The 14,092-nt window shown below is 38.0% G+C and overlaps 1 protein-coding gene across 1 annotated transcript; it reads right to left on the bottom strand.

Annotated features, from left to right (window-relative positions):
* Positions 1-5,434: 5,434 nt before the first annotated feature.
* LOC102967797 (olfactory receptor 4K14) lies at positions 5,435-6,394 on the bottom strand. The gene has a single exon (XM_007087482.3). It carries the CDS (start codon positions 6,365-6,367, stop codon positions 5,435-5,437), a length of 933 nt encoding a protein of 310 aa, XP_007087544.1. The 5' UTR covers positions 6,368-6,394.
* Positions 6,395-14,092: the final 7,698 nt, after the last annotated feature.

Genomic DNA, 14,092 nt, shown 5'->3' with positions numbered 1-14,092 from the left:
CAGTCACGACTGTGAATTAGAATTACCTGAAGTAGTTTATAGTAAAAAGCATATTTCTGGGATTTGTTCCCAGAATTCTAATTAAGCAAAGCAATGATGCATCCAGATTGTTTGCATTTTAAAAGCATCTCAGGTGATTTTAATGTAAATAGTCTTCAAATTACAGTTTGAAAACATTGTATTCTGTATTTTAATTTATTTCAAAATAGGAAAGTGAGTTTCATAAACCCTTCTTCAAAATTCAAAGAAATTCCTTTATTTAAAATCTATGGTGGAATTTAAGAAACAAAGGAGAAAAAGAGAGAGAGAGGAGACAAACCAAGAAACAGACTCTTAACTAGAGAGAACTGTTACCAGAGGGAGGGTGGGTGGGTTGATGGGTAAAATGGGTGATGGGGATTGAAGAGTGCACTTGCAAAGAGCACCCAGTGTTGTACGAAAATGTTGAAGCACTATATTGTACACCCGAAAATAACATTACACTGTATGTTAACTGGAATTTAAATAAAAATGTGTAAAAAATAAAATAAATGTATGGCTCTCTGTGCACTGACAATGACAAGTTCCCTGCAAAAGTCCACAGTGGGGAAAACTGGTGACTTTACTCACTCAAGTTTCACTAACATGGCAAGCAGCCATCCTTACCCAGTCCAGACACCTCAACTCCAGGGATTTCTGTGCCTAAAGCGAGGGTGCAGGGTTCATATCCATCTTCATGGATCTGACCAAAGCAAGGAGAGCTGAGCAGAGACTGGGGATGAGACAAGAGCCACGGATACCTCTAAAAAGTCATAAACACCTGTGGGATCTAGCATCTATTTCAGCATTTACTCTAGGACTGGTTCTGTGCTAAACATGCTGTGCGTGTGTGTGTATGTGTGCATAGTAACCGGACAAAATACAGGGTCCTCAGGAATCAGAGAAAAATTGAGGTAATAAGGGAAGCCTTTGCTAATCATCAGGACTGGATTAAGTTTCCGTCTCCTATACTCTCAGACATCATGTTTATCTCTATCATAGCTCTCACCTGATAGAATATTTTGTGACTATATACTTGCTTTAATTCCACTAAACTGGGAATGTGTGTTCCTAAATACTTTATATCCACCCCTAGCTCTATTCATGGAATCTGAAACACAGCAGATGCTTGACAAACATTTAATTGCATAAATAAATGTGTGAATAGTATTAAATATACCTTGATGGTAAAAAAAAAATGGCTATGTGTAATGTCTACAAAGTCAATAATTAGTATTACAACATTAAAAACCAAGGAAATTAATCCTAAGGCAGATTTCCTTTTAAGTTCTTTTCCCTCCCTTCCCCCCCCCCCCTTACAGGCATTACAGAAGCACTGCAGAAGCTGAAGTGTGTGTGATGTGATTCTTGTCCCAAAAGAACACTGTCTCAATTCAAGTGGAAGACAGTCCAAGACTAGTCCCTTCTCTGCGTCTCATTCTCATGAACTCTCTGGAAAGCCCTCAGTTTTGGCATTTTAACCAGGACTACGTGCAAAAGAGTACTAATCACCCCCTCACTGGGACAACCACAACAACTTATTTTCCCCTCATTTTTGGGACCAGACTGACCACAACTGCTGTCTGCCCCACACAACTGAGAAATCACTGCCATGTCCCTGACAGAAAGCTGCCTGAGGTTGGGTCAAAGTTGAGGTGTACAACGTAATAAATCCGTTTGTATATACTGTGAAATCATCATCACAATACAGGCCCCCAACTACATGACCAGGAGAAAGGAGGGCTGTACCAGAGGCCGACCCAGAGAACAATCCTTACGGGGAGCCGTTATGTGGGACCCATCAAGAACGTGCCCGGCAGGAACATCACACAAAGAGGGGACACTGCATGAGGAGAACACGCGGGGCACGCTCTTCCACAGCAAGAACCCGCCCGTGGACGCCACCCGCTTCTTCTCCACGGCCCGGCACCGCCTCTACACCTGCGTGCTGACGGTCCACCTACCTGGCCGAGATCCAGGGTCCCCAAAAAGTGGCTGCTGACATCTAAGGATCCTCAACAGGAAGCAGGCCATGCCTCGGAGGAGTCCCCGCTGGCCAGCGCCCCCACGTTGTCAGGAAGGCCCATCTGCCCTCCAGGCGTCCACGCCCACCTGAGGTCTCACGGAGGCAGCCAGGCTTCCCCCCAGTGTGTGTTCGACCAGCGGCCAATCCTGCCCGGAGACCCTCTGGACATCACCGGCCGCCCAGCCAGGTGGTGCCATAGACGTGCAAGCACAGAGGTCTGAAAGAAGGCAAGCCAGGGGGCACCACGTCCTGACCACACTGTCTGCAGCCCTCCTGGCGGCGCCCCGGGCCCTGGCCCAACTCCCCACGGCGCCTGCGCGCTGCTCACCTGAGGCTCCACCAAGGCCTGGAGCCCTCGCATTCTCAGCACACCTGGGAATGCGCCGCCTCACAGGTTTCTGGGTCCTACTCCGCGCGGTAACACTTGCTGCTGTTTCTTTTGATTTTAGAGGCAACAGAAATGCCCAAACAGCTGAAACTTATTTGGCCGGAGGGCGGGGAGAGGAGTCAGGGCAACCAACACTTTTTGTCCCATTTCTTCAAAGGGAAACTCATGTGTCCCTGCAAAATTTTGCAATGAAGCCATTAAGAGGAAAAAATGAAATAGAGTCCCATAGAAATGCTGTTTACTTATAAAAAGATTTAACCTAGAAGACACGACATATTTTTCCTCCTTTTTTATTTTAAAGTATTCTAGCAGGTTTATAAATACAACTTTTAGGGGCGCCTGGGTGGCTCAGTCAGTTGAGCGGCTGCCTTCGGCTCAGGTCATAATCTCACAGTTTGTGGGTTCCAGCCCAGCATCGGGCTCTGTGCTGACAGCTTAGAGCCTGGAGCCTGCTTCTGACTCTGTGTCTCCCTCTCTCTCTGTTCCTCCCCCGCTCATGCTCTCTCTCTCTCTCTCCTTCAAAAATAAATAAAAACATTAAAAAAAATTTAATAAATACAACTTTTATCCTTCAGATTTTAGGCCTTCTTTTGCTCTCTTCAAAATGGGATTTAACCTGGAAGACACGACATATGTTTCCTCCTTTTTTATTTCAATGTATTCTAGCAGGTTTATAAATATAACCTTTATCCTTCAGATTTTAGGCATTCTTTTGCTCTCTTCAACAATATAAGAGAGGAATAAGGTGTCATCTTCCTGAAAGCTTTTTATAACCACTCTTTTCTTTGTTTTAAGTATAATTGACGTACACAATCCTATTAGTTTCCAGTGTACATCAGTGATTTGATATTTTGATATATTATGAAAAGGATCCCCACAGGAAGTCTAGTTGCTAGGTGTCCACATACTAAGTTACTATGATATTATTGACTATATTCCCTATGCTGTACTTCATATTCCTGAAATTTATTTTATAATTGAAACTTTGTGTCTATTTCCCTTCATTTATTTTGCCCATCCCTCTCCCTCCTCCCATACGACAACCACCAGTTTTTTCTCTGTATCTATAAGTCTGGGTCTCCATTGTTTGTTTCTTTTGTTTTTGAGACTCCACATGTAAGTGCAATCATATGGCATTTGTCTTTCTCTGACTTACTTCACTTACCATAAAACCTTCTAGGTCCATCTATTTTGTTCTGAATGGTAACATTTCCTCCTTTTTTAATGGTGGAATAATATTCCACCATAAATATATTCAACTACTTCATTCATTCATCTAAACTTGGACACTTAGGTGGCTTCCAAATCTTGGCTATTGTAAATAATACTAAGTGAGCATAGGGGTGTATATATCTCTTTGGAGTTTTTAAACTCTTTAAATGTTTACATATAAACATAAAAAAAAATTAACTGTCTAAAGTCTATGAAACCAAAACACAGTATTATTGCAGTAGCAAGCAAGGGGAGTGTTGAGAAATTTTTCCTAAGGCAGATGTTTTCAAACTGTGTTCTTTTAGTGTTTATGCAAATGTGTAAGATTACAGTCATTAGAGAAGCCAGAAGTACCCAGGAGCATGTTTCTCCTGATTAAAAACATTGTCTAAAATTACTGGAAGCTTCATCCAATTATTCACATAATTTGAATATTACCCAATTCTCTCCTTTGGTTTGGTGTTCCAGAATCAACATATAAGAAAATTGTTTAAATTCTCTGACCATTTGGTTAATATAAAATTTAACTCTTGCTTATGATTATCTTTTTAGGTTCCAAAGACATTTAAAAGCTCAGCATAAGATCTGAATCTGTCATACTCAAACATACTTCCTAATAGATGACTCCCCAAGGGACAGATCAACTCATTAAGATGCAGTGTAGATCCAGTGTTTAAAAATCTGTGGGTAAAAATGTTTTAATTTCCTGATCCAGTGCATATTAAATAGTAACACAATACCTTAATTTATACCATGAAATATTGAGCCATAAAATACTGATTCTTCCCATGTGAAAATTAACTTCTGTAATTGAATTTCACTGGCATACATTCATATTTTTCAATAAAAACGTTAAGCATAATACACATTCATAAGAAAAAGTACACTTTTTAAATCAATAGGATCTTGAAATAGTGTCTTTTTTCCTCCTTGCAGTCTTTCAAAGCCAGGAGAAAGATTCATAGAGCATTTTATTCTTGGGTTAGTTTCCTTGTGCTGAATGTCTCGTGTCTTGAATGCCTATGAACTGACAGCTCTTGCTGTGTTGGACTATGATTAGGAAAATAAAATCCATTTTATATAAATATTTTAGACAAAATAAAATAGTAAGAGAAATCTCATTGTAACAGAGTTGAAGAGGGGCACCTGGGTGGCTCAGTCAGTTAAGCGACCAACTTCGGCTCAGGTCATGATCTCATGGTTTGTGGATTCAAGCCCCGCGTTGGGCTCTGTGCTGACAGCTCAGCGCCTGGAGCCTGCTTCAGATTCTGTGTCTCCCTCTCTCTCTCTGCCCCTCCCCAACTTGTGCTCTGTCTCTTTCTCAGAAATCAATAAACATGTAAAAAAAAGTTCTAAAAAAACAGAGAAAGAAAATCGCCAAGTACAAAGTGAAATTGTTGGGTTAAACGTGTATGTACGTGTATGTGTGTGCATATAGATTTATATTATATAGTTATTATATGATCATACTAATGTCATAGTACAATGGAGTTATAGTTATAAACTATGCTTATAATATAAAATTATATAATATTGTGATATACAAAAACTAATAAATAAGTGATATTATAAAGTTATATTATAAAATTATATTAATAATATAAAATTATATTATATAGAATAAAACTATATATATATGATTTTTGTTGAAATCAACTATTTCTCTGAAATATAACACAATACAAATTCTATCAATAAACCATCAGATTGAAATATTTGAACAGAATCATATTAAAGAAATTATATACACTGAATGAGTAAGAACATGTAGCTCTATGGAAAGCTGGAATTCAGTGAGAAGTCACATGTTGGTTACACAGCTTCTTCATAGCTGTTTTCATCTCTTTATTTCTCAATGTGTAGATAAGGGAGTTCAAGAGAGGAGTAAAAATGGTATAAAATACAGATAAGAGCTTGTCCACAGAGAACCGACTGAAAGGCCACACATAAATGAAAATGCAGGGCCCAAAGAAGAGCAGGACTACCATGATATGTGCAGAGCAAGTAGAGAGTGCTTTGGATACCCCACCAGCAGCATGCTGTCGGACAGTGATGAGAATAACAGTGTAGGAGACCAAGAGGAGCACAAAACAGCTCATAGAGAGCAACCCACTGTCTGAGATCATGAGTATACCCAAGACATAGGTGTCCATGCAGGCAAGCTTGATCACAAGAGGAAGGTCACAGAAGAAGCTGTCCACTTCATTGGGGCCACAGTAAGGTAAATTCACAGTAAAGGCTACTTGGCTGATGGAGTGCACAAATCCAATGACCCATGAAACCAACACCAGTCCCATACAGGTTTTCCGACTCATCATGGTCATATAATGCAAAGGTTTGCATATAGCCACATATCTGTCATAGGCCATGGAAACCAGAAGCACCATCTCAGCCCCACCAATGAAGTGCAAGAAGAAGATCTGAGCCATACATCCTCCAAAGGAGATGAGCTTTCGATCACTAAGAAAGTCCCTGATCATCTTGGGGGTGGCAAATGAGGCTAGCCATATGTCCAAGAAGGCTAGATTTCCCAGCAGGAAGTACATAGGGGAAGAGTGCAAGTGGGGGTCAGAAATTACAGTGACCACAATAATGAGGTTACCCAACACAGTGACCACATAGATCCCAGAGAAAAATATAAAGAAAAAATGTTGGAGATGCTGTGAAGTGCAGAGTCCATACAACACAAATTCTGACACCAGGGAATAATTCTGCAGCTCCATTATCTCAAGTTTCAGATTTTGTTCTGAATCTATATAAAGAAAAGAGATGGATATGAAAGGACCTGTCAACTATCAGGCACATGAAAGTGATCAACTAAATTTTATCAGAATATAATTTTAATTTGTAAGACATAACATAAAATAGAATACAGAGAAGATTAAAACAAAATCCAACAGCGGAGTTTGCTTTTCTCCCATGTTCAGGCTGCTTGGAATCTTCCTTTTAAAAAAAAAAAAACCCACTTTATTAAAATAAAATGTACCTACCTACCAAAATGCACCCATTTTAAGTGTAAAACTCAACGATTTTTAAACAAATTTACAAAGTTATGCAACCATTCCCATAATGCTTGTTTTGAAATCTTGACAATGTAGACTCCTTCCAGATTTCTCCTGGTAGTCATTGGACTATCTTCTTCTACTGTATTTGTTTGCTCATTCACAAGCTCACTCATTCAGACCATATCTATGTAACATTGACAGTTTCTCATTATCACTTAATTCAGTTGTTAAAGCAATTAGCATAAAGAGAAATAAATCAATTAACCTAGGATTTATATAGTTCCCTAATCTCTTTTAATCTCTTTTAATCCATTGGGTTTGGGATTAAAAAGCCAATGATCCAATTCATTTGTAGATTTATTTTGTATAAATTGACTACTTATGATAGGATTTGGGGATGGCTTCAATGCAAAAGATGTTTTCCAAGACCTCTCAATAAGGACCAGAGCATAAAACTTATGCAATAATATCTTGGTGCGTAGCTTTTACAATATACATGAGTGGCTGATAAATTCAACATTTGATTAAAAATGTAGTTCTGAGTTTCCATAAGAACTGAGATGGGATGAATAAGTCTAATCCATTTATCATGAGAAATGAACTGGCACCCCAGTCTTCTCACTAGGAGGAAGATATTGTATAAAATGTTTTATAAAGACATTGAACAGAATTCTTCATGGGTAATTTCACAAAAGATGTAGAATTGTCCTCGTTTGAGTTTTTTTTATGTTGGCCCTTTTTAAAATTGAAGGATATAACATGAAATAATAGTTGGTAATACTTCTACAGGGAACTAAAGTAACATATTCCATATCTGAAATATTCCAATGATGTAAACATGATATAGTGATAGAATTTAAAAATCTAGAGGAATTCGTGGTTGTTATATCTCTTTTAGTCTACTCAAATAGCACCCATCTTGCCCAGGCTTTTGTCAGGATAATAGGAATTCAAATTCTTTAGTTCCAACTTGACATTTTCCAAATCAACTATTTTAAAAGATTTAATGGCAAACTTTCTGTGAATAGGTACTACCCCTCTTTAGAAGGGGATTATAGGGGTACCTGAGTGGCTCAGTCTATTGAGTGTCTGACTCTTGATTTTGGTTGGTATCATGGTCTCAGGGTCATGGGATCGAGACCTAAGTCAGGCTCCATCCTGACCATGGAGCCTGCTTAAAATTCTCTCTCTCTCTCTCTCTCTCTCTCTCTCTCTCTCTCTCTTTCTCTGCCCTTCTCCCTCACTTGGGCTGTACTCTCCCTCTAAAAAAAAAAAAAAAAAAAAAAAAGGAGAAGGAGAAGAGGAGGAAGACAAGAAGGAAGAAGGAGAAGTAGAAGAAGAAAAAAAGAAGAAGAAGAAGAAGAAGAAGAAGAAGAAGCAGGAAGAGGGGGCAGAGGAGGAGGAGGAGGAGGAAATTATAAATCTGAAGTTAAAGACCACTGTGGACACAATGGCTATAATCACAATTCAGGATCTGTTCACAAGTTTAGTTAGATGACCCTGACACTATCCTAGCATACATATTACTGGGTTTAATTTAGTGTTTTCTAGAGATTAAGTGAATGGAAAGTTGAAATAATCAAAAGGAAAACTCAGGAAACAAAAATTTTTTAAAAATGTTTAACTTTCTATTGAATTAAAGATGCTCTAAAATTAGATATTGGTGATAATTGCACTCTGTATATATACTAAAAACCATTGACTTGTACACTTAAAATAAGTAAACTTTATGGTATGTAAATTATATACCAATAAAGCTCTTTTAAAAATGTAAGTTAAAAGAAGCAGAATAAATGAACTTAAGTAGGGCTCTGATTTCAGAGAACTCTTTGTGATTTACAACGGCATTTTAAACATTATTCAATGAATGTTAAATTTGTAATCAGAAACAATTACGGTTGATTTTGCATACTTATAAATGCTACTTAAAAAACAAATACACCACCTGGGTGGCTCAGTCAGTTGAGATTCTGACTCTTGATTTCAGTTCAGGTCATGATCCCAGGATCATAGGATTGAGTCCCATGTTGAGCTCTACACTGTGCACGGAACTTGCTTAAGATTCTCTCTTCCTCTGCCTTTCTCCCCCGACTTGTGCTCGCTTGCTCTGTCTCTCTCTCTCTCAAATGAAAAAAAATAAAATAAAACAATAACAAAATTTGATTTTAACTGACAAGTTAATTTATTTCCTCCAATGATTTTTATGTAAAAATACAACACAATAAATTAGTCTCTGGCTAACTTGTATATTCAGACACATATTCACTAAATATCTATCAAAGGCTGTTTACTAACCTGGAGTTAAGATGCTCACTGCTGATGCTGCAGATCCCTCAATTTGTATTTCAAATCTACTATGTTTGAATGGAACTTTTGAAAACATGCGGTTTTTGTTTGTTTGTTTTTTCTGTAGAGGATTTAATAATCTCTTTCTCCTATTCCTGGAAAATAATTCAGGAAAAGCATCACTTTAAGAAGCTAGAGAACTTCATATGTGAATCTTCTTTTAACTTTAGATATAAATATCTATCTCTTCTTTCCCTCAAGCTAAGAATCCCTTAAAGATGGGACATTGATGGCCAATTACCGTAATGGAGCTTGGGGAATAAACTATCTTCAAGTAGAAATTTGTGCTAATAAATCATGTTCATTTCCCCAAGTGACAAAAAAGAAAGATTTTAAAGATGTCAAATTCTATAAACACATTTGCAATTATTTAATGTATACTTATCCAGTTAATAGACTGAAAATGTGCTTTTCCTTTAGATGGCAAAATTAACAACATATGTTTTATTTTAATTTTTTAACATTTTTTCATCTTTTGAGAGACACAGTGCAAGTGGAGTAGGGGCAGAGAGAAAGGGAGACAGAATCTGAAGCAAGCTGCAGGCTCTAAGCTGTCAACACAGAGCCCAACACGGGCTCGAACTCACAAACTGTGAGATCATGACCTGAGCTGAAGTCAGCTGCTTAACCAACTGAGCCACCCAGATGCCCCAACAGCATACATTTAAAAAAATATATTGAAAATCTGCCAACCTTGTACATTTTTTTTTAATGTAACTTTGATCATGCAAAGTTCTTTGGAGCATCAGATTTGTATGTGCCAAATATTTCTCCAGATTCGTATGGTCATGTATAATGAAATTTCCTAGTGTCTGGGTTACTTTGTACATTATTTATGATTGTTATCCCACTTACCTCCCTGAATCATTTTGAAGTTAATTCAAAATTCTTTTGCTAATGGCCATATGTCAATTGCAAATATCCTAGAATGTTCTGGTGAATGATCATCATGTTTGCAACTATTCACATTACCTTCAATTCCATATTAGGTGTTTGAGCATAACCCAGTTGAGAAGGGATGTCAGTGCCAAATCAGTATCTGGGTATAATAAGATGTTTCATGTTCTAAACTGGCTTTAGATTATTGTGTTTCGCTGTAAAGGAATCACAAAACCTTTCTAAGTTTCTCTTTCTCTATTTAAAACACACAATAATTGCTGAAGAAAAATTGTAGAACTAACTTCTATGCATCAATGTCATTTGTTTTTGATATTCAGTCATTATGCAGGTACAAATATGCTATGTAAAGCCAAGAATTATGGAGAAGCTTATGACAAATAACAAGTGAATGTTTGATTTGAAGGTAGAGTAAGATTTCCTAAACATGATGATTAATTTTGTGTGTCAATTTGGGGAAGTGTTTTTGGATGAAATTAACATTGAAATTCCTGAACTCTGAGTAAAATAGATTCCCCTTCACAAGGTGGGTGGGACTTATCCAATCATTTGGAGACCTGACTAGAACAAAAAGACTGGCCTTCCCAAGCAAGAAAGAATTCTCCAGTAGACTGTCTTTGGATTTCATCTGCATCACCAGTTCTCCTGGGACTCTAGCCTTCTAGTCTACAGTATAGATTCTGGACTTGCCAGCCTCTGAAAAACACATGAACCATTCCTTGTAATAAATATCTCCCCACCCCCATCTCTGTCTCTCTCTCTCTCTCTGTCTCTCTCTCTCTCTCTCTTTCTCTCTTTCTTGAAAACCTTAACTGATATGCTAACTATAAATTCAGTAATAGAAGAATTCAGAAAGCAAAATAACAATATACAAAAATATGTAAAATTAAAAAAAATCCTTTGTATTTGAGGAAGTGTCACTTATATCCAACTACAAACTAGTTAACTCTATTTCCAATCTTGTGACCCCCAAAGTCACTACATAGTGTTGTGTAGACTTTAACTGCTCAAGATCTACTGGGGGGCCAAGGTCTGTGGGGACTAATATCTAGCCCGTGCCCCACCCATCCAACAAACAATATATCCTGACCAGGCCTTTGGAAGTACTTTGGAAGTACTTTTTTCCTAACCCACACAAAGCTCCAGTGTGGCTACATTAGCCCTGATGACAAAGTCCTAATACCCTTGACACAGAAAAAGTATTTATAAATCAATAAGTGAGGGAAACCTGAAGAGGAAAATGAGGAAAGAATTCAAAAAAATTATTTTTTAAAAGGAAGAGAACTAATAGTCCAATAAACATTAAAAAGTTGACCTCAATAACCAAAAATAACAAGAGATACTTGTATTCACATATCAATTTGTAATAAATATATCAAACTCATGGTCAGGTCTGATGAAAATGGATAATTTAGTAATGAAAGTAACAATACAAATTTAAATGCCTGACATCTGCTGAGGGCTTACTCTATGCCAGCACTATGTTGATTTTTTCAATTAATCTTCACAAAATTCTAATGAGAGAAACACTATCATTCCCAGTTTACAAATGAGGACACTGAAGCTAACATGTTTGGATGCACACACTGTCAGCTGCAGAGTCGTTGCTCTAACCCAGGCACAGAATCCATATTCTTAAACTGTGGAATGCTGCCTCCCCACTCCTAATAAGATTGTATGTCAGTAATGAATATTAACTTATATGTTAGCTAACTAGAATTTAAATAAAAACTTCAAACAAACAAGTAAACAAAAAGAATGTCAGTACAACTGTCAGATAGCCACTTTGGAAATATAAATCAAGTTCCTTGAAAAATGCCAATAGACCTTGACCTAGGCATTTCTATAGTAAAAGATGTCTATTACAGAGTTGTGGATTAATATGTTAAAAATTATAACAATTTAATTTTGCCACAATACGTAATATCAATTAAAGTAGATCAGTGTATAGAAGGTAATGACAAGAAAAATAACATTTTCAATACATATTTCAATATGTTAAGAAAGGATGATGGTGTTTTGTTTAAAAACAAAAAAGGATGCTACACTACACATGTAGTGTTCATTTGTAGAATGCATTGGTGAATGAAACTGATAAAAATTGCTTCCCTTACGGTACTTACATTCTCACAGAACACAAAGACACATAAACACAAACAAAATAGTAATTTACAATAAATGTAAGGGAAAAAATCAAGCAGGTTAAGAGATAATGGAAATGCCAGAGTTTTGGGGCACGTGGGTGGCTCAGTTAAGCGTCCGACTTTGGCTCAGGTCTTGATCTCCTGGTTTGTGAGTTCCAGCCCCACATCAGGCTCTGTGCTGATAGCTTGGAGCCTGGAGCCTACTTCGGATTCTGTGTCTCCCTCTCTTTCTGCCCCTCCCCTGCTCATGCTCTGTCTCTCTCTGTCTCTCAAAAATAAATAAATGTTTTAAAAAATTAAAAAAAAAAAAGAAAGAAATGCCAGAGTTTTAATTTTAAATAGGATGTTGAGAATAGGCTTCATTGCAAACGTGACTTTTGACCAAAGACTTAAAGGAGGCGATGGGATCCTCCAGGAGTACATCTAGATGTGGAAAGTGAAACAGAGAAAACAGCCAGTGAAGAGGCACTTAGGTGGCTGCTGCCGACTATGTTCAAACAATTCCCGTGACTACAGTGGAATGAAGTACAGAGTCGTTGGGACGGTAAACAATTGTGGGTGGTGCCCAAATCCTGTAGCTCCCTGTAAGACATATGCTATATATTAATTAATTAATTAAGACATTAGATGGTTCCCATATCCTTTTATAGGTTCTGCTGAGAACAAATGTAACATTTGCATTCATTTGTCACATAATGAGAAATGTTATTAAGGCATTTTTTTGACAAACATTTAATTCTTACTGTACGACAAATTTTTCTAGGCATTATGATTGAGTGGTGTTTTACTTTTGGGTAATCTCAAACACTTTCAAGATTTTGGGATATTTCTATAGGACATTTTTGCTCTACCACATTGTATATCTGTGCCAAGTTTTCCCTGAAGGCACATATTCAGGAGAGTAAAACAAATTCTTTTTAATAATTAAAACGAACCCCAAAGCACAAGGAAATGACAAATGGTCTGCCTTAGTGGGGGCTGAGATCTCATTTCAGTGGAGAATTGCTATCTCTAGTACCTCAGAGCTAGAATGCACTCCAGATGTTGTCTTGACCAACAGAACAGCCTTCCTATCCACCTCCACTTAAAGACACCAAGAACAGGGTTTTGAAACAGCTTTGTGATTAAACATGAGATTTGTAGACTAGCTCTACTCCTGACTTGCTGTGTGATCTTTGGAAATTGCTCAACCTCTCTGTGTTTCATTTTCAGTGTGCCAGATGTTAGTCTAGGCACTGGGACACTAGCAAGTTCCCCACCAAGACTATGATTAGTGTTGTAACTACTTGGGGGACTTTCTGGCAGATTTGAGAGCACAGGGTGGCTGAGAGGATGGCCAGCTTACCTCCAGATTGTTTCAAATGCTCTTTTCCCCGTCAAGTTTTTAAAAACACATTGCTCTCCTCTCATGTATATAAGCCATCCCTAGGCTCAACAGGGCAGGGCAGTTTTAGGAATGATCCCCTGCTTTCTCCTTGTGCTGCCCTTCTGATAATAAAGCTCTCTTTGATCAAAACCAATGTCTCAGACATTGACTAACTATGCATCAGGCACACTGACAAGTTTGAGTTCCTTAAGAAATTTGGTGAGCCAGCCAGGAGACTTGTGTCCCAAGCAGGCCAGCCCTGGCCAGAGGGGTGACCTCATGGGAATTTCCCACAGCTGCTTGGATTGCCATTGAATCCAAGGAAATTCCCCTGGCTGCCCCAGAGACCTACAATGGCCTCTTCTCAAGGCCAAGCCTCAATTGAAGCAAAGACATATTCCATGGGCTCTGGGAGAGCTTCTGTTGTTGAAGAGTGTGTTTGTGTGTGTGCAATCAGCAACTGCATTTCCTCTCATTTGCTTTCGGTTCTTTTTAGAAATCTTTCCAAAGAAGACCTTTAAAGAGGGACCCTCACATTTTGCAAGATGGAATAGTTGTACAGCCATCCTTAATTGCTTTTGTTGATGGGTCATTTGCTTTTGTTTTTCTCCCACAGTGCTAAAATACTGTTAGTCCTGTCTGTCTGCCTTATCTGTATTATGGGGAACACCAGTTCAATCCAGAATGTAG

Source organism: Panthera tigris, chromosome B3 (assembly GCF_018350195.1).
Source record: "Panthera tigris isolate Pti1 chromosome B3, P.tigris_Pti1_mat1.1, whole genome shotgun sequence".
Taxonomy (NCBI): Eukaryota; Metazoa; Chordata; class Mammalia; order Carnivora; family Felidae; genus Panthera; species Panthera tigris.
This window is presented reverse-complemented; position numbering and strand designations above follow the sequence as displayed.